The following is a 23,472-nucleotide window of genomic DNA, read 5'->3' as shown; positions in this document are numbered from 1 at the left end:
AAGACGTTCCTAGCTTTTCCCAATATCTTGTATGTAAAACTTATACGGTACCAATGTTGATGCACCAGATGCGCATTTCGACAAATAATGTCTCTTCAGTGATGCTCAACCGAAATGTTTGAAATCCGATATAACAATGAAGGTTTAGAGCTATTATAGGAGAAAACAGTGTGCCAAATAAGTGGAGTCAAATTCGTCTAAGGATAAGAGCTATGCGTGAGGGAGATAATCCTTAATTTTGAAATGAATTTCTAAATTTTATAACAACAATTAACTATACATCCGTATTTTCAAGCTAGTAACGAAGTACTTAGGTATATCTTGCTTGAAAAACGATATTAATTTATTTTCATCAGATGTTTTCGTCGTTTTTCTGGTATATTAGGATTTAAAATTGATATTCAATTAATTTCATTATATTCTTTTCTCTCGTTTTCCCATTAGGGTCTGCACCATGAAGGATACTATTCAGTTAATTTCATAATTGTTCTTTCTTTTTTCGCAATATCTTGCACATGCCTATGATTGATATTTAATACATGTATAGGACGTTTTTGAATCTTCCGAATATCTTCTATGAAAGGTGAAAATAACGAACAGTGATGAATCTCATAACTCCTATAAGCATTACAAAATAGATAGTTGGGCAAACACGGACCCCTGAACACACCAGAGGTGGGATCAAGTGCCTAGGAGGAGTAATGTTGAAAATGTTTGGGAATAGATGGAGTCGAAATGTATCTATTCTGCGTATAAACATATCTTGTTACTCTAGTGTACACACGGAAAGTGTTTATAAAGTTGTTTTTTTTTCTTTGCTGGACATTTAAAATCTTCAGTTACGAAATATTTGTATATGTAAATGTCTTATTGAGAGTATTTTATTATTTAAAAAAAACTAATAAAATTGTGTGTTGAAATAAGAGATTAATGACATGTAGTGTTTTTAAATAAAATTCCACTTGTAATGTATAATGTGCATGCCCTTTACGTACTTCTTGTCATTTTCTTTAATTTTATTTAATTTTATTTTCCTACTAAAAAAAGAAATCTTCTAAGATTCCATTCCAGCACTTGGTTGGATTTTAAAATTGTATGTACTGATCAATGTTAAAAGCAAACATTCTCTCTAAAAGTAAATATAGAAACTTCCTTGAACGTTTAATTCTGTCTTACGTGTACATAGATCGCTTATATTCTGGTTCCAAGTGCCGTCATCTTTACAAACCAGGTTCTGTGACGAAGAGGAGGTATGACCATCTGTACAGGAGAACTTACAGGCTTCACCCACCTTTCTTCCACAACTTGATGACAACGCCACGTTATCAATGGATGGAGGGCAGAATATTTCTGGAAAAGGTGCAAATCTTTTATTCATGTATACAGGTAGCATTAGTATGTCCAAAATTTAAATAATTTCAGCATTGTGCTGTGACCTGTCACACACACACACACACACACACACACACACACACACACACTAACATAATAGCACAAACACTCACACAATGTGTGTCATTGTGTGAGTGTTTGTGCTATTCTGTTAGCTGACCTGTTTTATATTGCACTGAAGCAGAATTTATTCGAAAACGTCTACGTGATAAAAATAAAACCGTGGTCTTCAATGTGACATTTAGATATATCGACGACGTTTCATCTATTAACAATACCGGCGTAATAATTTTCATCTATATGTCGATTTGATATATCCATGTGAACTCGAAATAAAATACACCATAGAGGCATCAACTTCTGCTTCATACTTAGATATTTTATTGAAAGTACATTTTAACGGCAAACTAACGACTCTACTTTACGATAAACGGGATGATTTCAGCTTCTCCATCGTCAACTTTCCAACTTTATGTAGAAGTATTCCAATATCACCAGCATATGGTGTTTATATCTTTCAACTGATTGGATAAGCAAGAGATTGTTCTTCTCAAATTCTATGGTCGTTATGACAATTTAGTTTGCCAGTGCAGCCTATCATTGGGTCAAATGCAGTATGCATTGTTTCATACCGATTGTTAGGCTGTTCTTGGCACACTAATGTTGATTACGGATAACTCCATTTACCTGATCGCGATACCGGGCTCACAGTGGACGAGACCGGTCAACATGGGATCCTTACTCTTGCTAGACACAGGACCCCACCCCTGGTGTGTCCAGGGGTCCGTATTTGCCCAACTCTCTATTTGGTATTGCTTATAGGAGTTATGAGATTGGTCTTCACTTTTCATAAAGAAGCACAATACAAAAACGTGTACTAAACCTTTACTAAACCTTTTTGTGTTTCTTTATGATCCCGTAACTGGTATGTCCAGCAGTCTGTGTTTGCCCCAATGGTAATTTCGTATTCTTTATAGGAAGTTTCAGTGTTCGTAATCTTCATATTCTCATATATTTGTTATACCTATATTTGGTAATTACCTATCAATGTATCTATCTATCTCTCTACCATTATATCTATCTATTTATCAGCTCCAGCTGCATGCACCATAACATTAGACACATTAAGCAATCATGGTTCACTTCTTATAAATGTGATTGTTGATGGTAATGGAATTTCAACAGTCTCGATTGAAGTCAGCATTTCGCAAATTCTATGGTCGTTATAACGATATAGTTCGTCAATACAACCTCGCATTGGGTCAAATGCTGTCTGACGTGTTTCATACCGATTGTTAAGCCGTTCTTGGCACACTGATTTTGACTGCGGATAACTCCGTTTACCTGATCAGGATATATGGCTCACGGCGGGTGTGACCGGTCAACAGGGGATGCGTACTCCTCCTAGGCACCTGATCCCATCTCTGGTGTGTCCAGGGGTCCGTGTTTGCCCAACTATCTATTTTGTATTGCTTATAGGAGTTATGAGATTGATCACTGTTCGTTATCTTCACCTTGATTAAAACCAAGTTATATACAGTTTATACTAAAACTACGTAAATATTGCTACAGTGTATATCTGAAGAACTGTTTCTGCAAAAGTCCATTGCTAATCAACCAATAAAATATTCACTATCGTCCAACTTTTTGGGGTTGTTGAAAAGCTCGAACACGTGTACTTTACCTGTGCACAAAGCAGCGGTAGACGGAGACCACTGACCAGACGTTCCACAGGTAATGGACATATTGACAGCAAGTTTGTATCCAGCCTTACACTCAATGTCACACGTCTGTCCAGAATACGGGAGACAGTTGAGTACATTCAGATTCTGTAGTGAAGTACTGCAGCTGATTACTATAAAAACGGATTTGTTTTAGAACTGGAAAGAGATGTGTCTCTTTAAAGAAGCAATGCTAGCAGTGACTTAATTTTTATAGTTATTTCTAACACTAACTGGCAAAGCAAAAATAAACTTGTTAAACACCTCCTTGACAGGTGGTTTTGTCAGATTTGAGATCTACGTTGTTCTGACATCCACATGTTCTTCCTGATGGCGTAGGAAAGCAAAACGTGCTGCAGTTACCGTTCATCTTGGAACAATACGTGCTCACTAAAACGGAAGTAGGTAAACAGTCTGAAACTTTGCTTCATCTAAGGACGTACTGGTGTAAATTGAAATCACACATCGGGATATACCAACTCACCGTCCACTACATCATCTGCATATATCGCTATACTATCTAGTTTTCCTAGCTCTGGATGGTTTAACATAAAGTCAACTTTGGAACCTGTTGATTTGTCCATCTTAGTAATCCGTCTGTGGATAAATAAATACAACATTGAAAATACATCAATGAATTCATAATTACAACACTAACATAATTTTGTCTCCTCTTAGTGTTATATGTACAGTGATCCACCGTTATAACGCCAACATTTGTACCTTGGCAATTTTGGCATTATAAAGGGGGTGGCATTATATCGGGGGAGGGGGGTATGTGTACAGTTGTCATAAGAAATCAAACAAATTTTATCTACTACATCATGCTTTGAATGGCTGGATAATCCCGGCGTCCAGTGGTCGTAAATGACTCGTAATGGTAGGGGTATTTAAGGATTTCTAGTTTTTGTTTTATGTCCAACACGTTTAGACTTAGGTGCGTCCGCCATACTTAGATTTCAAAAACAATACTGCATATCAGAACTCAGTTGATTATAATTTACTTAACTTATTATCTGCTCCAAACTTTGATACCTTGATGACTAATGGCAGATGATTGCGTAAGCCTACTCTCTGAAATGTTTTTGCCGTTGATTGGCGATAATTAGCGGGGGTGATTATAACGGAAATTCACCCAATCGTACCTGTAAATAGGTTGGCGGATGGCGGTATGCGGGGAATGGCGTTATAACGGGGTTTTACATAGCGAGGAAAACGGGACTTTGAACTTTTTTGTCGATATGCAGGGGTGGCATTATAACGGGGGCAATATAGCGGGGGATCACTGTATTAGGGGAAGTAAACTTACTGTCGATTATTTGCAATGTAATACAGATATTGTCCATGTATCACAATATCCATTAAATCTGCGCCATTATCCGTCGTCAGAACTCGTCTGTTTCCACCATTCAGATCAGAGTACTCAATGCGATTGTTATGCCCAGCAGTCCAGTAAAGTCTATTAGCTAGAAAGAAGTATTTAAAATATTTAAACAACTGCAGTTTATTGAAATGCTTTTATTACAAACATCTCTAGTCTCGAACCTCGTGATGGGAAACGAGATTCAGTCTGTTTATGCTTACATGCAAAATCAATAGTGAGACCACTCGGCCGTATAATATTAGTTGTTGCAATATATATTTTCGACGTTCCGTCCATATATGCTCTACCTATTTGAGGTAGATCTCCAATCTCTGTCCAGTACAAGTAACTAAACACAATAAAGAAAATAGTGTGTGAAACCAAACAGCTTAAAGGAAATATAATTATATTTTAAACTATGATTTTGTCTTCATGCGATAATGAACAATCCTTTTAACATTTACGTATATTCGTGAGCATACCCTTTTGACGGATATACCACGATATCCAGTGGACTGTACAAGTTAGACAACAAAGTCTTATGCAGTGAATTTAATCTATGTATCACTCCAATATTACTCTGACTCCGCGTTGAGCCCACTGCAGTGTAGTAAATATTCCCCGTTGAATAGTCAATCGCCATACGAGCAGCATAAGCAAAGCCTGTTTAATGTAAAGAATTCGTGTTCGAAACAACAAGTACATTATATTCATTGCAAATGAAATCACATATGTCAATATACCGAAACCTATTGTGTAGACTACAGTTGTTTTGTTTCCATCGAGTGTGGTAGACATTATGACTTTGGTAGATATTTCAGAATAAAGGAGTTCCATTCTAGATTTATCGAACAGAATTCCAGTAGGGGTTGTGGTACTGATAGGTAATTTGACTAGATTCCCTGTATCAATGTCGACCTGGAGGATTCGTCCGTGTAAGTTATCCGCAACAAGAATGAAATTCGTGGAGAAAACACCTGTAAATTCAAACCTTGTCTAAAAATCAAATATTCGTTTTCGAAGTTGCTAAAGAAGCAATTGGATTCTGTCAAGGTGTTGTACAAATATAATTACCACTGTCACAAGTCGTGTTATCTGATTTAATTTCCAGCCCCACATCACATTCACATCTTCGACCTCTCTGTGTCGGCACACAAATATCTTCACAACCACCGTTCAGTATATGACAGGTACCTATGGTATATAAAGGAAGACGTATCTAAATGTATGCCCATGCAAAAACACTCTACGCATTAATTCCTTGATTGATATATCTGTCAAAATTCACAGAAGTAACGTTAGTCCCGTAGCACAAACACGATATCTTACACAGGGGGAACGTCTCCTCATCACGAAGATGTTTAAATCTTAAATTTAAACACATTAAATTCTAATGAAACATTAAAAACAGACATGTGAAAGTTTTCTTTGTAGATGTGATCATATTCATCTCATTTCGACACTGTGATTTTAGAGAAACTTGTAAAACAGACATCAAGCAATATTTTCTGTTTAAGAGATAGTCTACGATAGAACGATGAAAGGTAATTTGACTAATTTTAAGGAGTTGATTTTATCAACTTCTCTATGCAGTCACTCGGTTCAAAGTGGTGTGGACCTTAGTACTTCTTTACAAACAGATGTAATGTTCAGCGCTAGCGGCAAATGTTTCGTAATCCGTTTACATATTACACGTTTAGATGCATAATTTTTGTAAAATTGATTTTTCTACCGTCGGTCTGTAAATTGTAAAACGAGCAAAATATCACTAGAAATAAAATCTAATGTCAACAGCGATATTTAACACTTCAAAATTCCTACATGCAGAAAGAATATCGCCGATCAAAATACAGCACAAGTCAAATAACACACGGGGTCCCGTGGACTGCTACAGCGTTGGCCTAAATAAATGTCGGCGTCTTTGAAATTGCGGTTTCTGCGTATTCTAAAACATTCAAAGATACACACACACACACACACACACACACACACACATACATACATACATACATACATACATACAAGTCTTTGTTTTGGAAGTAAAATATAGAAAACACACTAAACACTTTGTTGAAATATTTCGACCGTGTTACCGGCTAACACGACTGAAGAAGACCAGTAACACGGTCGAAATATTTCAACAAAGTATTTTGAGTTTTTTCTATATGTGTGTGTGTGTGTGTGTGTGTGTGTGTGTGTGTGTTCGCGCACTATGCCGACACTTACGACACGTATAAGGTTACACACGAGCAACCTACGACATTTTCAGAACCTACGACACAAAAGTGTGTCGTAGGTTTGGAGACCCCTTGAAATCGGAATTTTTCATCGTGTTTTACCCAGAAAATACAAAATTTTGTATAGTGTGAGTTTCCGGGTTACACACGACTTTTGTTACACACAACACCGAGCCATAATGGGGTGCTTACACACTTTGCATCCTTGCCACATTCTCGCGCATGCGCAAATTCAACTTCCTAAGGAAACGAGGTCGAGTGGATGACAATGCAAATGTAAGTGTTTTTGTTTATTTAATTGAATATAAGTAGTCAATTAATGATTTAAAATTGATATTTTTGTTCCCGTCCGTTTAGTTTGAATACATTGGGGTATGTGATGTATCGTTATTCTGCAGTAATGGTGAGAAAAAGTAAGTTGACCTTTGACACGACTAAGATACAATTAGATGCGTGTAAGCTTAAATAGTTCAATGGTTTTCATTTTCTGTATGTTTTTGTGTTTGTTTTATATCATCATGATTATCTTCAGTATTTTGGTTTATCATTGATTTGACAAAATGTTTTACAAATACAGAATCAAGGAATAGTTAGAATTTCCTCTTCAATACAATATCGGTGTACACGTTTTTTTTAGACATATGAACATCGTTAAAAGCAACAATTCTCTAAATATTAAATGAGAATTGAATTATTATACACAGTATATTTGTCATTCTTTGATGAATATGCGTATCTTAATGTATAACATTGATATATAACAAACTGACGAACAACTGGAATTTCCTCTTTAGAATATTCTATCTTAGCTTGGCAAAATATTTTCAATATTTTCAAAGATATAAACCCCGTTTCAAAGCGACAATATCAAAGAAAATTAAACAAGTACATAGCTCCAAAAAATTGGGTCTTTATTACCACTATTTTTGGATATTATTAACTGGTAACCGGTGGATAGCTCCAGCCTCTTTCCCCTTAATAAGGAAGGTGTGGTCAAGCGCGGTTAAACAAGTTCTTGGGGAAAATATTGTTTACCTTATTTTAAGAAATTGTTTAGATTTCATTTTGTTCCAACATCGACCAGTTGCAAAGATTTTGGGTTAATTTATCTGATGGTTGACTTTACGCCATGGCTATAAACAACTTTATATAATATGTTGATTTATAGGCGTTGAAAGAAATTTCCAAATAAAGGGTGTTGAAATCAAATGGGACAAGGACATTTAAAGTATGTGCGGTTCAAGTGTCTCTCATCAATATGAATAGAATGAAAAATAAAGTAATTTGTCCCAAAATGAAGTCCCCCCCCCCCCCTTTCTTCTCTCCAACCCCATCCCCATTTGTGCATGCAGCTAGATCCAGTGTTTTCATACCAGACCAAATTCATGTTAAATTATCAATGTTTGTCCTGTTAAGAAGATATACTTTTTAAGTAAATGGAAACTCCAATCTAGTTCACTGAATTTATGAAAAGGCAAGAGCAGATCCGGATTTCTCCCTCTCTCTCTCTCAGAGTGTTGCCAAATCGGTGTAACTTACATTAAAAAAAAATAAAGGGGTTTCGGTCAAGGGCTACCGCTATTTTTAGAGCGACCCTGAACACTAGCGACAGCGATCACCGCAACACCGGCACCAGAACATGTACAGACTGTTCAATCGAGTGGGGAAGATCCCCAGGGCTTTTTGTAAATTTCATATAAAGTTGCAGAAATGACATTTTTTATCTTTGTTTATTTTTTTACTTATTCAATTGTAAGAAATCAGATACTATTTATATGTATTTCTAAAAATAAAATTGAAAAAAAAATAATAAATCCATTACGAGATTCGAACTGGGTACATGTTATCGTGAGTTTCATAGACATCTCTAACGATTACGTAACAGTGTTTTAATCTTCACACTCTTGTTATTTCACACTCTCAAATAAATGAAGTTATGTAAATCAATTTTGTGTAGCCTATGTTTCAAAATATTATCTGTATTTTGCACCATTTACAAATGTAAAATAGTATTGTTAAAAATTCAGAAGTTTTTGAATTTGTCAGCACTTGGAGATTATTTTTCTCGTGCCGTAGACCGACTGAAGAAGAAAAAAAAGGGGTCAGATTATTTTCTTAGTGCTGTGTTTAAAGTTATGCATTAGTAAGTATAAAATGAGGATATCATTGTTTATAGACATCAGTCAGTGCTGCATATACATGTATTACCATTGTCTGTCTGTCTGTTTACCAGTATTTACAGGTATCTGAATTTTTAATCAGCTGTTAATCTGTAAATGGATACAAATAGAAAAATGGGAGGGGGGATGCATATAGATAGATATATAGTGTATTTATCATCTATTTATAGAGATAGAGTTTTTTCCTTTTATTTATTTATATATATTTATTGATTAAAATACCTGTGCAGTATAATGAGTATTGCCCATGTCTGTTGTAGGGGTAGTGGTAAAATAGTATGATATACATGTATGTATGATATTTTAATAATATTAACAATGAACCTACATTGTAATATTTTTGCCATAGTGTGTATATGAATTCTAGGTATCAGGACAACTCGCCCCCAAGACAACTCGCCCTCAAGACAACTCACCCCCTCATCGGGACAACTCGCCCCTAAGACAACCCGCCCTCAAGACAACTCGCCCCCTCTTCGGGACAACTCGCCCCCTCTCTTGAGATAATTCGCTCCTACATATCATACATGTTTACAATTATTATTTTTGGTCTAAATCCAAGAGGTGTATTACCAAAAATTAATGAATTTCTTATAGATAGTATATACATCACAGACAATAAGACGTGTTCACATTAACACCGAACTTCATGTCTTTTTATGCAAGACGAACGATTTTAGTGGAAATCCAGTGTTTGGGTTCAGTAAATTCATCATCACTTTTATGTACATGTAAAATATATAATTTCAGCGGAAACAAGTTAGCGTTTGGTATAGGGAGAGTATTAGCTTGGTCTACAGCTGACGTAGTATAATTATCAATAATCTGCGTCTGTTGTTAAATCTAATTGTTTCATTTCCCCCAAGCTGTTATAAATTTACTTCAAACGTTATGAGTTACTCATCATCAGAGTTCTTTACACTTTGAAATCACCGCGTAAAAAGAATCACACTGCGTAAAAAGAATCAGTAAAGCAAAGCCGTTATAAAATTTCTAAAATGGGAATTTTATTTTTCAACGGGTATTAGTTGAGAAATGCATTAAAAGATAATTACATGTGTCAGAATATTCATGCTTCACCTTTACACTTATGTATACTATATCGATAAAAGAAACACCCACACCCTCAAAATTTTCTCAGTATTAGAGACATTTAATCAATTACCTGAAGATCAGTAAATATAATTTTCCTTGCCAATTGATTTATGAAAAATATAACTTTTTCTGAAATGCAATAATTAAATATATGTATAATTCTATTAGAATTTACCATTCGTGTTAAAGTATGAAAGAAAAAGACGTATCTTTATAATTGTAATTGTAATTAAAAGATTTATATAGCGCCCTATCAACATTAGTTCTCTAAAGCGCTTTACAAATGTGAAAGAAAAGATAATATAAAATCGATGTGCACATACATGTGAATAAAATATTCATAGTGTCAGAATTAAAATGCATAAATATTATTATTAATATATAGCGATATGATATGATTACCATAATAACATATGAAACAATTTAAAACAACCCTTAGGAATAATTAAATACATAACAAGGACATAGGCATAATAACAAACAGCAGGGGTTTTTTTTGGGGGGGGGGTGGGTGTTTGTTTTTTGTTAACAGCACTGTAAGAGCTGTATGTAAGAGCACTAAGTATATAAAAATAATCACAAATTAAAAGCTAATTTAAAGAGATGCATTCTGAGGTCCACTTTAAAATTAGACAATGAAGTACATTGTCTGAGTTTAAAAGGCAGAGAATTCCAGAGACTCGATGCAGCTTTGTCCAAACGTCGATCCCCATATGTTTTCATACGTGTCCGAGGTACCTGGAGAAGATGCAGAGATTCGGATCTTAGTGATCGTGTGGGATTGTAAACTGTAAAGATATCCTTTATGTAAACTGGAGATAGGTTGTTGGGAGATTTGAAAGTATGAAGGAAGTATCTTATATTGAATTCTGTACTCAACTGGGAACCAGTGAAGATCTATTAGAACAGGAGTAATATGGTCGGATTTTTTTGAGCGTGTTATTAATCTTGCAGCTGTGTTTTGTGCCCTCTGAAGTTTGCTGGTGTGTTTAGAATGAACACCATAAAGCAATGCATTTCCGTAATCTAATCTGGATGTAACTAGCGAGTTTACTAGAGTTTTACATGCTTCATCATTGATAAATGTTAAAAGTGTAAATAACACACACAAAATAAAAATAAAATGTGATAATATATTTATATATAATATTGGGGGCAGGGTTTGACACTAAGGCACGCCCGACCGACCGAGACTACTAAATGATAGGTCTGGTTGGGTAAAATGTTTATTTACTAGTCCGACTGGTCGTGTTAAAAATATGAACAAATTTAAGAAACTTTACTTTAAATCATAAAATATTTTATTCATAAAAAAAATAACTGTAAAGAGTTTGCGAGCAATTTAATGAACCGCATGATGACATAATCTCTATCTTTAGTTCTAATAAGTCGCGGTCGTAAGTGATGTTCTACGACATCTACACATTGTTAATGTGTGTAAAGTTATGTTTTGGTTAAATAGAATTATTGAATTCACTTTCATTAAAAAAAACACCAAAACAGTTCATTTGAATTGAATATAAGAAAGTGTTTATTAAACATATGTGCAGGAATGTCTATATAATCAAATATGAAATCTCGTCCTCAATGAAAGCAAAAGATGTCTCAAGAAAGAAAAAAAAAGGAAAACGTTGGGAAGAAACAAAGCAGCTAGGGCTTATGAAATAGAAATTTAAAAAAAAATATTGAGGTCAATTTATTCTAAATGGATTAAAGAATTTCCGTGCCGGTAAAAATTTAATGAAACTGAAAATAGGGTTGAAAGTAAAAGCATCAAATTGAATGACGAGATTAAAGATTTTTTTGAGACAATTAAATGCATTTTAGTTCAAACTTAACGTTTTTCATTTAAATTAAGTACATGTATTTAGATATGGAGAATCTTATAAAAAAAATTTCTGGAACGTTGGTCAGGGCTAGTGGATGTAAGGTCAGGTCTAGCAAAAATCATTTTAAGTAGCCCGATTGGTCTAGTGCCCCAAAAAGTTAATGTCAAACCCTGGGGGGCGAGTGTCTCAAGAGAAGGGGGCGACTTGTCCTGAGAGAGGGCGAGTTGTCCTAAGAGGGGGCGAGTTGTCTTGGGGGCGAGTTGTCCAGCATTCGAATTCTATTGGTATCAATTATATAGTAGGCCTAGTAAGAATACTATTCTACTTCTATTCAGTAGAAATAGAGCAACACATACAAGAATATTTAAGCTTACATTTATGTATAGTAGTCTGGTACCACTAAATATATTAAGTTGAGTGTTCATAATATGTTAAAAATTCAGATCATGATGTTTATTTACATGTCAGAGGGCATAAACATGCACCATACTTTTCATGAAGCACCAACACTCTTCATGAAGTATGCTGGCGTAAAGCGCAGCAGTTCAGGGTACCTGTAAAGTGCGAAACGAAACGAAATATACCGAAACGAAACGAAATCCACCGAAACGAAACGAAATATGTCGAAAGGAAACGAAACCCACCGAAAAGAAACGAAACCTACCTAAGCGAAATGAAACAAATTGTATAACCAAACTCTTTTAATTATAATAATTAAAAATGGCATCTTAGGCTCCCATGAAAGTTACCACATATCAATAAAATTCGCCTCCCCTTTGATGTAGGCCTTCGGCTTAACTGATATAATTAAAAGAGATCGGTTATACAATCTGTTTCGTTTCGGTAGATTTCGTTTCGTTTCGGCGGATTTCGTTTCGTTTCGATTTCGTTTCGCACTTTACAGGTACCCAGCAGTTCATGCCCTTAAATACTTTAAAAAATTAAACTTGTTTCTTAAATATGCATACATGTATTTGTACTTTAATAATCCATGTTTAGGAAATATTTCCATGTTATATATGTTAATCATATGTGTCACCATGCAATGTTAGATTGAAAAATAATATAAATACATGTGTATATGCAAGCTAATGTTTCATTAGATTCTTTGCATTTGATTTTAATGTCAAGTTTCTTTTTCATAGTTGACGCAACAGATTATGAGATACAGATGAAACATGCAGGGAACCATGTAAATGATTCTGAAAGTGGCTACCCAGGTGCTGTTTAAGGAAGCTTGTAATAGGAGTGGAAAACCACCCAAAAACTATGTGTCTCAAAATGCCAGTAGAGACATAGAAAGAAGAGAGGAACTAGCTGGGATATCATTATGAAGAACCTAACCTCCTTGGAGTCAAGTATGTGACAAATTATTCATATAAATAATCATCCATGTCACCATGAGATCGAAATTAACTTTTTAACCACAAGAAATTTTAGGTACTGTATTCTTTTCCTACTAGGCTCCAATTCGAAATTTAACCAGCATTTTTCTATCGATTGCTTTTTTTCAGGAATTTAATAAACTAAGCACCCCTTTTATCAAAATAAATGAGAAGAAAGTGCAATATCAAAAACAAGATTGGAATTTCTTTCCTTTAACATTTTTAAATGAATTATCAGGCAATGTATCATTGGTGGGGGTCATAGGGAACATCTATGCAGCATGTACTCACTATCCAGAGGTCCTCCACCTACAATTTACAGCATTATGTGGCTTGAACCTTAAGACTTAGTGTGTATTTAACTCTCTCTCTCTCTCTCTCTCTCTCTCTCTCTCTCTCTCTCTCTCTCTCTATCTATATATATATATATTTCTATTTACTCAATCCTGTGTGTAATCATGCTTAGCAACTATCCAGTATGTTTCTGTGTAACATATTCTCAGCCATGCGGATGTTTTTCGTTAGATGTCATTTTTTTCCCGACGAGTGAGGGGAAACCATCCCCTTACGAAACAGCCTGTAGAGAAATAAATGTTATGTGATTGAACTCCATCTGATCATCAATTTATATATATATATATATATATATATATATATATATATATAATCCAAATAGAAAGAGTTGATATCACACAGTCAAAATAATTAAATAAAAAAGCAGGAAAATATGCAGTTCCAAAATATATTCAAATCGCTAGTGCTTTCTGGATTTTAACATCCATCCTCAGGTGAATACAAATATTGAATACAAAGTTGTTTATCTTATATTGTTGTATATGTATATCTAAAACATTTGGAGATTTCATCACAGTGGCTCATCACAAATTAACCCTCTCTCTTCTATATTTACATGGGGGGGGGGGGGGGGATCTGGTATCCCAATAATCACTCCTTCAAATTTCTATTATATCTCCTTTATTTTACTGACATAAGATTTTACGACCCCTCTCAATCGATCAGAGAAAGACCATAGTTTGTAAAAATACTTAGAATATCTGTTCGCACCAACAATATATTTGAAGGAACAATGCATTTTCTATCGTTTTTAAAACCACAGGAACTTTTCATCAATCACTCAGAATGGAAGACAGACTTGCATTGGTCAGTTCAAGTTGCTCTTCAGTTAGGATGTGTGAGAGTAGTTTAAGCAAACATCCCCCCATTTAAGAAATTATGTCATTGTGCTTCTGCACAACTAATCATAATCTTACGTTCTAAGTTTTTATAGTATGTACCTGGAATATGTCAATATAATTCCATTTTTCTCATTCATAAGAGATTTACCAGTTATCTAAATATTACGTATGCAACTAATCAGAATGCTTGACGTGTGCATGTGTAGGTATTCATATTGTAAATCAACAGCAAAAAATCATTTTAATTTAATTACCCTTTAATAAGAAAGTTGTGGTCATTTCAGTACCAAAAAATGAAAGAAAGCAATGCACGTTATGTGCATATGTCAATCTGTAATTCTGTTGATGTCATCCAACAGGTATTTGTATCATGTACATATGATTAGCATAATTAGTTTGAATTTCATGTTTGCATCATATATAAGAAAGCTGTGGAGATTTTGAAATTGTCTAATCAAAATTTAGCACAATTGTGCATGCACATGCTGGCTAGTAATTTTAACCATACCAATTTGTAAGTGCCAAGACATACTAAAATCCTCAACTTCAGAAGAATTTAATGAAAAACATAAACATTATGGTCCTTGAAATATAGAAAAAATATAGAATCTTGAAAAGACAGGATATGCATATACTGAGTGTTGGCATTTTTGTATTACACCAATCTATATAGATACACATACTATCTACTATGCTGTGATATCAACTCATTCACTTTATTCATAAGAAAGTTACAGACATTTTAGTATTAAATCCAATCAAAATGAAATTTTGCATGCATGTGCAGATTGGTCATTTTGAACATGCAGATCAGTTAATAAATATCTTAAAAATAAAAATCTTAAAAATTACAAGTCTTAATTAATAAATGCCTACAATATGAATATTAAACAATCTCAAAGAACAAAAAAAAATTTAGACTGATTCCCAAGTTAGTGTACCAAAATCCAATGCATGCACATTCAGACTAAAATACTATCTTTCTGCACATCCAAATGATATACATGTACGTACAATCATCTTAAAAAGATTGCATATAAAGGATCTCTTGTATAGTTATTGAGAACAGAGTATACCCTAAGTTCTGGAAACATAAATATAAGGAATCACTGTCTAGTTTGTCAGGGTATATGAGGTGATTAACAAATTAACATCAACTGAAGATATGAGAATTCATGCATAACAGCTTCACCGTTTATATAGTTTGCATGCATGTATCATGTTCATGCTTTTATGGGATCTTTGTGAATTATGTCAAGGATTTGGATGATTTGAATATATTATAAAAGTGGCAAGAATGAAAATAACATGTTCTGCCATATTTTTGTTTTCGACAGTTTATTTTATTTTTCAATGCGTTGTTTTACACCAGTTTTATAACGTATGCAATGCAGTGTACACCAGTTTTGGACAAATGAAATTGGCCTTTAGTTTGCTTCATCAATATACAGACTCTATTTCAATTGATTATATATTAATAGTGAGTCTCATGCCAGTATAAGGCAATATACATCTTTCTCACATAATCACTAGTGTGAGACCAACTCAACCCATGTGAGACAGCCATACAAGATTTTTCTGTCTTACACTGCTAAGACATATCTTTGCTTGTGATGTACATATGTATGTCATATATTTTCTGATTTACATTACACGATAAAGAAAAATAGTTTGTATTGTTTTCTTCAAATTTCAATTTGATATATATTATGTATAGCTTTTTTATGGACAACCTTGGGTTTTGTACTTTACACTTATATTGTAAACCATTTTCAGGTATGCTGAGATCTTCATACTGTGTAATTAATTTTTGCATATATTCAAAGAAGGATTTCAATAATTTTGAATTTTCTCAAAGCTCTTGAATTAAAATACTGAACTGATAAAATGTGAGAAAAATAACACTTTATTATTTGCTCATGTGGGATAGGGAAATTCCACCTCTGGAACAAGATTCACTGCTTAAGACTCAGCAAAGTCTCGTCCTAGACTGCAAATCTTGTCCCCTCGGTGGAATTTCCCTATCTCCCATTCATGCGAATGAAGGATTCCATTTATCACACACATGCAATGCACACGTGATATCATGCCAATATACATATGCATTTATCACACATGTAGCAAGTTTCAATGTTAGAACACATCTGATATATGCAGTGAGTTTTATGTCAATATATATTTATCACACACATGCAGTGAGTTTCAGTGCCAGTACACATTTGCACACATGTAATGAGTTTCAGTGCCAGTACGCATTTATCACATGCGTGTAGTGAGTTTAAATGCCAGTACACATCACACACATGTAGTGAGTTTCAATGTCAGTACAGATCAATACACATGTAGTGAGTTTCAATGCCAGTACAGATTTACCACACACATGTAGTGAGTTTCAATGTCAATACAGATTTATCACACACATGTGAGTTTCAATGTCAATACAGATTTATCACACACATATATTGAGTTTCAATGTCAATACAGATTTATCACACACATATATTGAGTTTCAATGTTAATACAGATTTATCACACACATGTAGTGAGTTTCAATGTCAATACAGATTTATCACACACGTGTAGTGAGTTTCAATGTCAATACAGATTTATCACACACATGTAGTGAGTTTCATTGTCAATACAGATTTTTCACACACTTAAACTGTTAAGTGAGTTTCAATGTCAATACAAAGTGATCAATTCTTTTGAGAAGCCTGTAGTAACCAACCATGTTGATATCCAAGAACTTTTTAACATTGTTATCTCTTTCTAAAATATTCAAAGTTTATATTTGGATTTCAAAAATCTTTTGTCTCTCAATCAACACATTGAAATTTGGTTTAAAGCATGTTGAATTTAGTTTCACAATCTTGATATGATTTAATTGTGATGATTTCAAAAATAACATTCCTACTCACCACCCTGCACCTCAGAAATTAAAATGTAACTTAGAAATAATGAATGCATTTAAAAAAAAGAAGATTTAAAAACATTCAATATTTAAAATGATTGGACCAGTATTTCCTAATGTGAAATAATGTTAACGTGTACTGTGTTGTGCGGCGTGAAGACAAAATGTTTGGTAATAAAATAAGGTTATATTTAACAAGGAAAAAGTTTTTGAATAGGTATTGACCATATATTACACAGATAAGTTAAATAGGCAACTTAATAAATTTCAAATGATTAGGTCACTAAAGATCATTTTGGAAAGATCAAGGTCACTCAACATGTACCTTATATAGAAAAGAACCTTTATTTCAAAAGTTATATATCATTGTGCAAGTCATTTGTTACATGAAGTAGTTCAACTTCATTGGTTAGATGCAGTTTGGGGAAGCAATTACTAATATTCTTGTTATTGGATTTCACTCAAATAGAGACATCAACACTTGCCCGAGTCCCCACATACACAGGGTGGAAGTAACTTGTTTATGTGTTTGGAAAACGCGATATGTATATTACATATTTAAAGTTCATTTACATTTTGTTAATAGTAACTTACAGCAGTACAAACATTTTAAAGCTTTATCTCTTCAATGTTGCAGACTATATTCAGAGGGAATGCAGATACTGAGGCCCCCAAGCTCATCTAGGAAGTCGGGAAGAAAAAAGCGAGGTATTTGTATGTCATAATTTGTATTATATTTTGTTATTCCCAAGCAAATGAAGTTTAGGAGGGTATATTAGAATCGCCATGTCTGTCTGTTGGTCTGTCTGTCTGTCGATTTGTCTGTAGGCATAATTTTGGCTGTACTCATTTTAGGAGACTAGCTAATGGAATTTTCTTAAAATGTGTACACTCTCTCAAATCATAAAGACATATAAAAATCTGCACCTATGGTTTTCATAATGATTGGACAAAGTTTACTTAATTTAGATCATTTTGTTGTTTCTTTGAAATTAGAAAAATTTTGAGCCTTGTTTGCTTTAACTTAAGGGTATGTCCTGACCTTAGCAGAGGGTCATTTGGACAAGATTACAGATATTTTTATGCCCCCTAGATCAAAGATCGGGGGGGGGGGGGGGATATTGTTTTTGTCCTGTCTGTCATTCTGTCTGAAACTTTAACCTTGCTAATAACCTTTGAACAGTAAGAGCTAGAGCTTTGATATTTCACATGAGTATTCCTTATGACAAGACCTTTCCGTGGGTACTAAACCTTTTGACCTTGACATTTGACCTACTTTTTGAGAAAAAATTGACATTGGTCATAACTTCTAAATGGTAAATATTAGAGCTTTCATATTGTACATGAACATTTCTTGTGACAAGATCTTTCTACTGGTACCAAGATATTTGTCCTTTTGACCTTGGCCATCTTCAGAATTGGCCATTATCGGGGGCATTTGTGTTTCACAAACACATCTTGTTTGTCCTTGCCATAAATTGCAAGATGAGATAAACAGGAGAATAATATACTAGGTGCAGAGGTTGCTTGTGTTCAAAGAATGTGCAACAACCAGCATCAGATGATAATCATTTGGACAAGCTAGGTCAAGGTTTCTGGGTGTGCAATGCAAACTTCTTCTCTATAATGTAATTTTATTATGAAATAACTTCAGAAAATTATACAAGATTAATTAAAATATGATCAAAGAAATGTCATGACCCTGAACACAAGTCATTCAGACAAGTTTAGGGGCACAGTTTAGGAGTTTCAGATTATGAAGTCTTAGGAATGTTAATATTCTAAGTTAGAGGTGCATGGAGAAGTCATACTTGACACAGAGGCTGCTTATAGCCAAGAAGTATGTCATAAACCTTATGCCCAGGTTATTTGTAGAGGGTCATGATCACATGACTCAAAAGTCAAATGTTCTTTAGGCTGCACCAATTTAATGCTGGGATTTTGGACAGTCATATTTTTCTGTTACTCTACTCAAAGTTTACTCATGACCAGACTTTTGGACCAATGTCATTTTGGGAAGGTCAGGCTCACTCAGAATATACACCTTATATATAAGGAAAAGTGCGTTATTTCATTAGTTTTTAAACAAGTATGGATCATAAATCGTGCAGATAGGTAATAGGCAAATGGCTTTCAGACAAAGGTCACTCAAGGTCATTTTGTAAAGGTCAACATCACTCAACATATACCTTATATATGATAAAGAAACCTTCATTCCAACAATATATCAACATTTATTGAGCATTGTGTGAATCATTTGTTATTTGAAATAGTTCATTCAGGTGAGATGTATTTTGGGGAGCATACATCAGTTTTATCAATATTCTTATTTTATATTAAATATCTATTGGTAGTTTAATAAAGGTTTAGGATAGAACATTTAAAAAATATATTATTGATTTGAAATCATTTACTTTAAGTTATGGTAAATGATAGAGAAAATGAGTTGGACAATCTTTCAAGAAACTGTTGTACAACTGTTTCAAGTGATATGTACTGTCCATTCTTTATTACAGCCAATGTTCAGTGCCACACTTGGACCACTGCAGAAAAGGCAGCTTTGTAAAGACAATTTGAGACTTTCATCAAACTAGGAAAAACTCTGGCTCAGGTTGACTGTCTAAAATCCATTTGGAAGGAGAAATCGCTGTCCAGTTTAACATGGTGTCGTGGAAAGTTTGCTGTTAAAAAAATTACTTCCTGGCAGAGGTGTTACAAAGAGTTAATCCAATTTTTATGCCCCCTCCATTTGAACGAGAGGGGACGTATATATTGTTTTACATGACTAATTCGGTCTGTAGAGCAAATCTTGTCTGCTCAATATCTAATGAATTCTTTTGCTTGACTGTTTCCAAACTTGGTACAATGATTGCCCCTAGATAGTGAATGAACCATATTAATTTACAGGTCACAGGGTCAAGGGTCAAACTGGACACAGTAAGATATTGTCTGTTCAATATCTTGAGAACGCTTTCCTGACAGACATCAAACTCGGTATACTGGTTTCTTTTAAGAAGTAGGTGGTTTCTTTTAAGAAGTAGATGGTTTCCTTTAAGAAGTATATGTCCCATAATGTCCCATATTCATTTTGAAGTCACAAGGACAAAGGTCAAACTGTACATAATAAAATATTGTCCACTGAATATTTAAAGAACCAACCCTTTACCTGACAGTTACTAAACTTGGTACAGCGGTTGCCCCTAGAGAGCAGATGACCCCTACTGATTTCCAGATCCCAAGGTTGAAGGTAAAATTGGACATAGTAAGATACCGTCTGTTCAATATTTGAGAACCATTCGCTTGACAGACATCAAACTTGGTTCACTAATTTTCCTTAAGAATTAGATACCCCATGGATTTTGAGGTCACAAGGTCAAGGGTCAAACTGGACATGACAAGATATTGTCTGCTCAATATATTGAGGACTCTTTGCTTGACAGATATCAAATCAGGTACACTTGTTCTACCTAAGGAGTAGATGACTCCATTTGATTTTGAAGTCACAAGGTCAATGGTCAAAATGCTACGGACATAGGTATTGTCTACACAATATCTTGAGTTTGCGTTTCTTGACAGACATCAAACTTGGTACACTGACACATCATAAGTGTAGATATCTAGTATTCATTTTAAGGTCAATGGTCAAACTACTCTGGACATCAGATTTTGTCCATTCAGTATCTTGAGAACCCTTGTTTGACAAACATCAAACTTGGTAGTCTGGTGCCGCCTAAAGAATAGATGGCTCCCATTGGTTTTAAACTCTCAAGGTCAAAGGTCAGGACTCAAATAACTGGTTATTTGAAAATATCTGCTCAGTACCTTTAGAGATCACATATAATGGTTGCCTCTGACTAATAGATACATTGTAACTTTTGCTACAGACATTCTAAATGATCATTTTCAATATTGTAATATGGAGGGCATATATGTTTCTTAAATCTTTCTTGTAAATGGTTTTGATACTAGTTTTATATACAAGATGTATTATCAGCATTTGTCATTCATTGTACACCATACATTGGTTCATTCAAAATTGATAAATATATAATCAACAGCAGTACACATGAAATAATTCTCCATCTATATCTTGAATTGAACAAAAAGTTTAATGGTATTCCAAGGCCTTATATTCATGTGCGATTGAAAGACTGAATGAATATACTAAGATAATATAACAGTATTTAACTAAAACTAATTGCAGTTTAACACTAATGTACTTATAATGTAATTGATAGTACCATGCTCTTACTTGTAACTTGTTTTCATTTATATTCAATAGATATTTCAAGTTTGATAGCTAACTCAAATTTCAAATATGAATGAACATTAAGTGTCTGCTGTTTTAAGACTAAAGAGTAGCTTTATTTACATCATATGAGGTTTTTTGAGCTAAATTGATCAGCTTTGTATGCTTATGAAATAAATATGTACACCTATATTTTGCAGTTGATTGTACTTTGCTTTAAAGAAGTCTTAAAATTGGTGTAGTTTTCATTAGGTTTGGACTTCGCAAGTGACAAATTGGATTAGGAGTATTTTTACTCAGTGTCTTCTCAAATACTAATGAAAAATCAAGACAATTTAATAGAGTCTTATAAATTCAGTATCTCTTGATAGATTGCTGAAAGAGTAGTACGAAAGAAAAATCCTGAACTCTGAACGATCAGATTCATGATGGATGCAGGGACACACAGTATTTTTAAAAGTCCTTGGTACAAGTTCTTCCTGTGACTTGAGCAGTGTCTGTATTCAGATATTTAAAAAAAAAGATCTTTAAAGCACTGTAGTACACTGTCATATAACCAGGAATATTTCCTGTATGGTCACCTTTAAATGGCCTTTGGTGTCGTATTTCGGCATAAAGGACATCCAGGATACAGACGCCTTTGAATGCAACATTGGTTATATTACAAGTGTGACTGATAAGGAGCGCCAAATTAACAAAAACTCAGATAAAAAGATCAGTTCAATTATTACCCGTAATAATCAATTGACGTGCGCATCAAATCAATCATTGTTCTCATCAATTGATTAGGTGTTCACATCAATTATTGCGCCCATATATTAAATAATGCGCGCTGCCCATCAATTCAATGTATGAGAGCAATAATGGGTTTGCTGCGCGCATTTATTTAATTGATGACTGCAATACTTCAGCGCGGCATGTGATTTTGAGCTCCGTATAATTGATTTAATAATCTCTTTAATTCAATTGAAAATATCTTAATTATTTACAACGATTTTTGTACAAGAAATTAATGAGCACATCAACTCTTATATAGAGAGAAACACTTCAATTAATATAATGAATTCAAGACAGATCTAATTAGATAGTTGTTGTATCTAGAAGAAGTATTGCATGCATCAATTGAATAAATATCAATTCAATTGAAGAGAGCAATAATTAAATTATTACACACAGTAATTGAATTGAAGCGCTAGTAATTGAATTAAAGCTTTTTTTAATTAAATTGTGGAGGGCATCAATTCAATTGTTGATATCAGTAATTCATTTGAAGAGAACAACAATTCAACTATAGCCTAATCAACTCATCAAAGTATTCAATGCTATAAAGAATTCAATCAATGCGCGCAATAATTCAGAATTGTAGATTTTAGTAATTATCTGAACATGTTTCATTGAATTGTTGCAAGCATCAAATGAATTGATGATATCTTCAAATAATTAAACTTCTCTTGAATTTAGCTTCTTAGACTGAAAACCTTTTTCAAATCTTTTTAACATTAATTTCTGTTACAGAAGAGTATATTTTAGTTCAACTGACAAAACACTAGACAGCCTCTCTCTCTCTCTCTCTCTCTCTCTCTCTGATATTTATATAAATTCCCCAAAAAGTTGTTTTTTGAGAAGTGGTTGAAACACTTGAGTTCCCTTTTAATTCCTTCAATCAACCGCCAGACTAAATGTAGTGACTTTCATGTAATATATCAAGTTTATACACTCTGTAGTGAGTTTCCGGTGTGTGTTCACATGTGACATGGTGTCGTAGGTATCAGGTGAAAATTCAATTTTGTTAAAGACGGATTTTCTATATTTTAAGTATCAGAGCAATATAAACAATTTAATCAATGCGCGCTAGAAATTAGAATAGTAGATATTATTAATTATTTGAAGAGATCTTCAATTGAATTGTTGCGC

The 23,472-nt window shown here is 34.0% G+C and overlaps 1 protein-coding gene and 1 long non-coding RNA gene across 4 annotated transcripts in view; one reads left to right on the top strand and one right to left on the bottom strand.

Annotated features, from left to right (window-relative positions):
- Positions 1 to 23,472, bottom strand: part of LOC125678817 (low-density lipoprotein receptor-related protein 4-like) — a 141,342-nt gene that overhangs the window by 3,727 nt on the left and 114,143 nt on the right. Inside the window, exons 11-19 of the mRNA XM_056157235.1 lie at positions 5,551 to 5,670; positions 5,226 to 5,453; positions 4,959 to 5,139; positions 4,698 to 4,825; positions 4,423 to 4,579; positions 3,598 to 3,710; positions 3,378 to 3,503; positions 3,077 to 3,247; positions 1,177 to 1,350 (exon numbers count right to left, since the gene is read on the bottom strand). Of these exons, the coding sequence (XP_056013210.1) occupies positions 1,177 to 1,350; positions 3,077 to 3,247; positions 3,378 to 3,503; positions 3,598 to 3,710; positions 4,423 to 4,579; positions 4,698 to 4,825; positions 4,959 to 5,139; positions 5,226 to 5,453; positions 5,551 to 5,670 (1,398 nt within the window). The remainder of the gene's footprint in view (positions 1 to 1,176; positions 1,351 to 3,076; positions 3,248 to 3,377; positions 3,504 to 3,597; positions 3,711 to 4,422; positions 4,580 to 4,697; positions 4,826 to 4,958; positions 5,140 to 5,225; positions 5,454 to 5,550; positions 5,671 to 23,472) is intronic.
- On the top strand, positions 6,704 to 21,750 carry LOC130052099 (uncharacterized). Of its 3 annotated transcripts, none has more exons than XR_008800458.1 (4): positions 6,704 to 6,989; positions 12,963 to 13,175; positions 17,947 to 18,017; positions 19,826 to 21,750. It is a non-coding gene; the product is annotated as an uncharacterized LOC130052099 (long non-coding RNA). The 3 variants fall into 3 exon arrangements; XR_008800460.1 differs by having other exon boundaries at positions 6,978 to 7,126; XR_008800459.1 differs by lacking the exon at positions 6,704 to 6,989 and adding an exon at positions 8,270 to 8,814.

The sequence above is a fragment of the Ostrea edulis genome, chromosome 2 (assembly GCF_947568905.1).
Source record: "Ostrea edulis chromosome 2, xbOstEdul1.1, whole genome shotgun sequence".
Classification (NCBI taxonomy): domain Eukaryota; kingdom Metazoa; phylum Mollusca; class Bivalvia; order Ostreida; family Ostreidae; genus Ostrea; species Ostrea edulis.
Note: the sequence above shows the minus strand (reverse complement) of the source record. Positions and strands in the feature narration are given on the sequence as shown.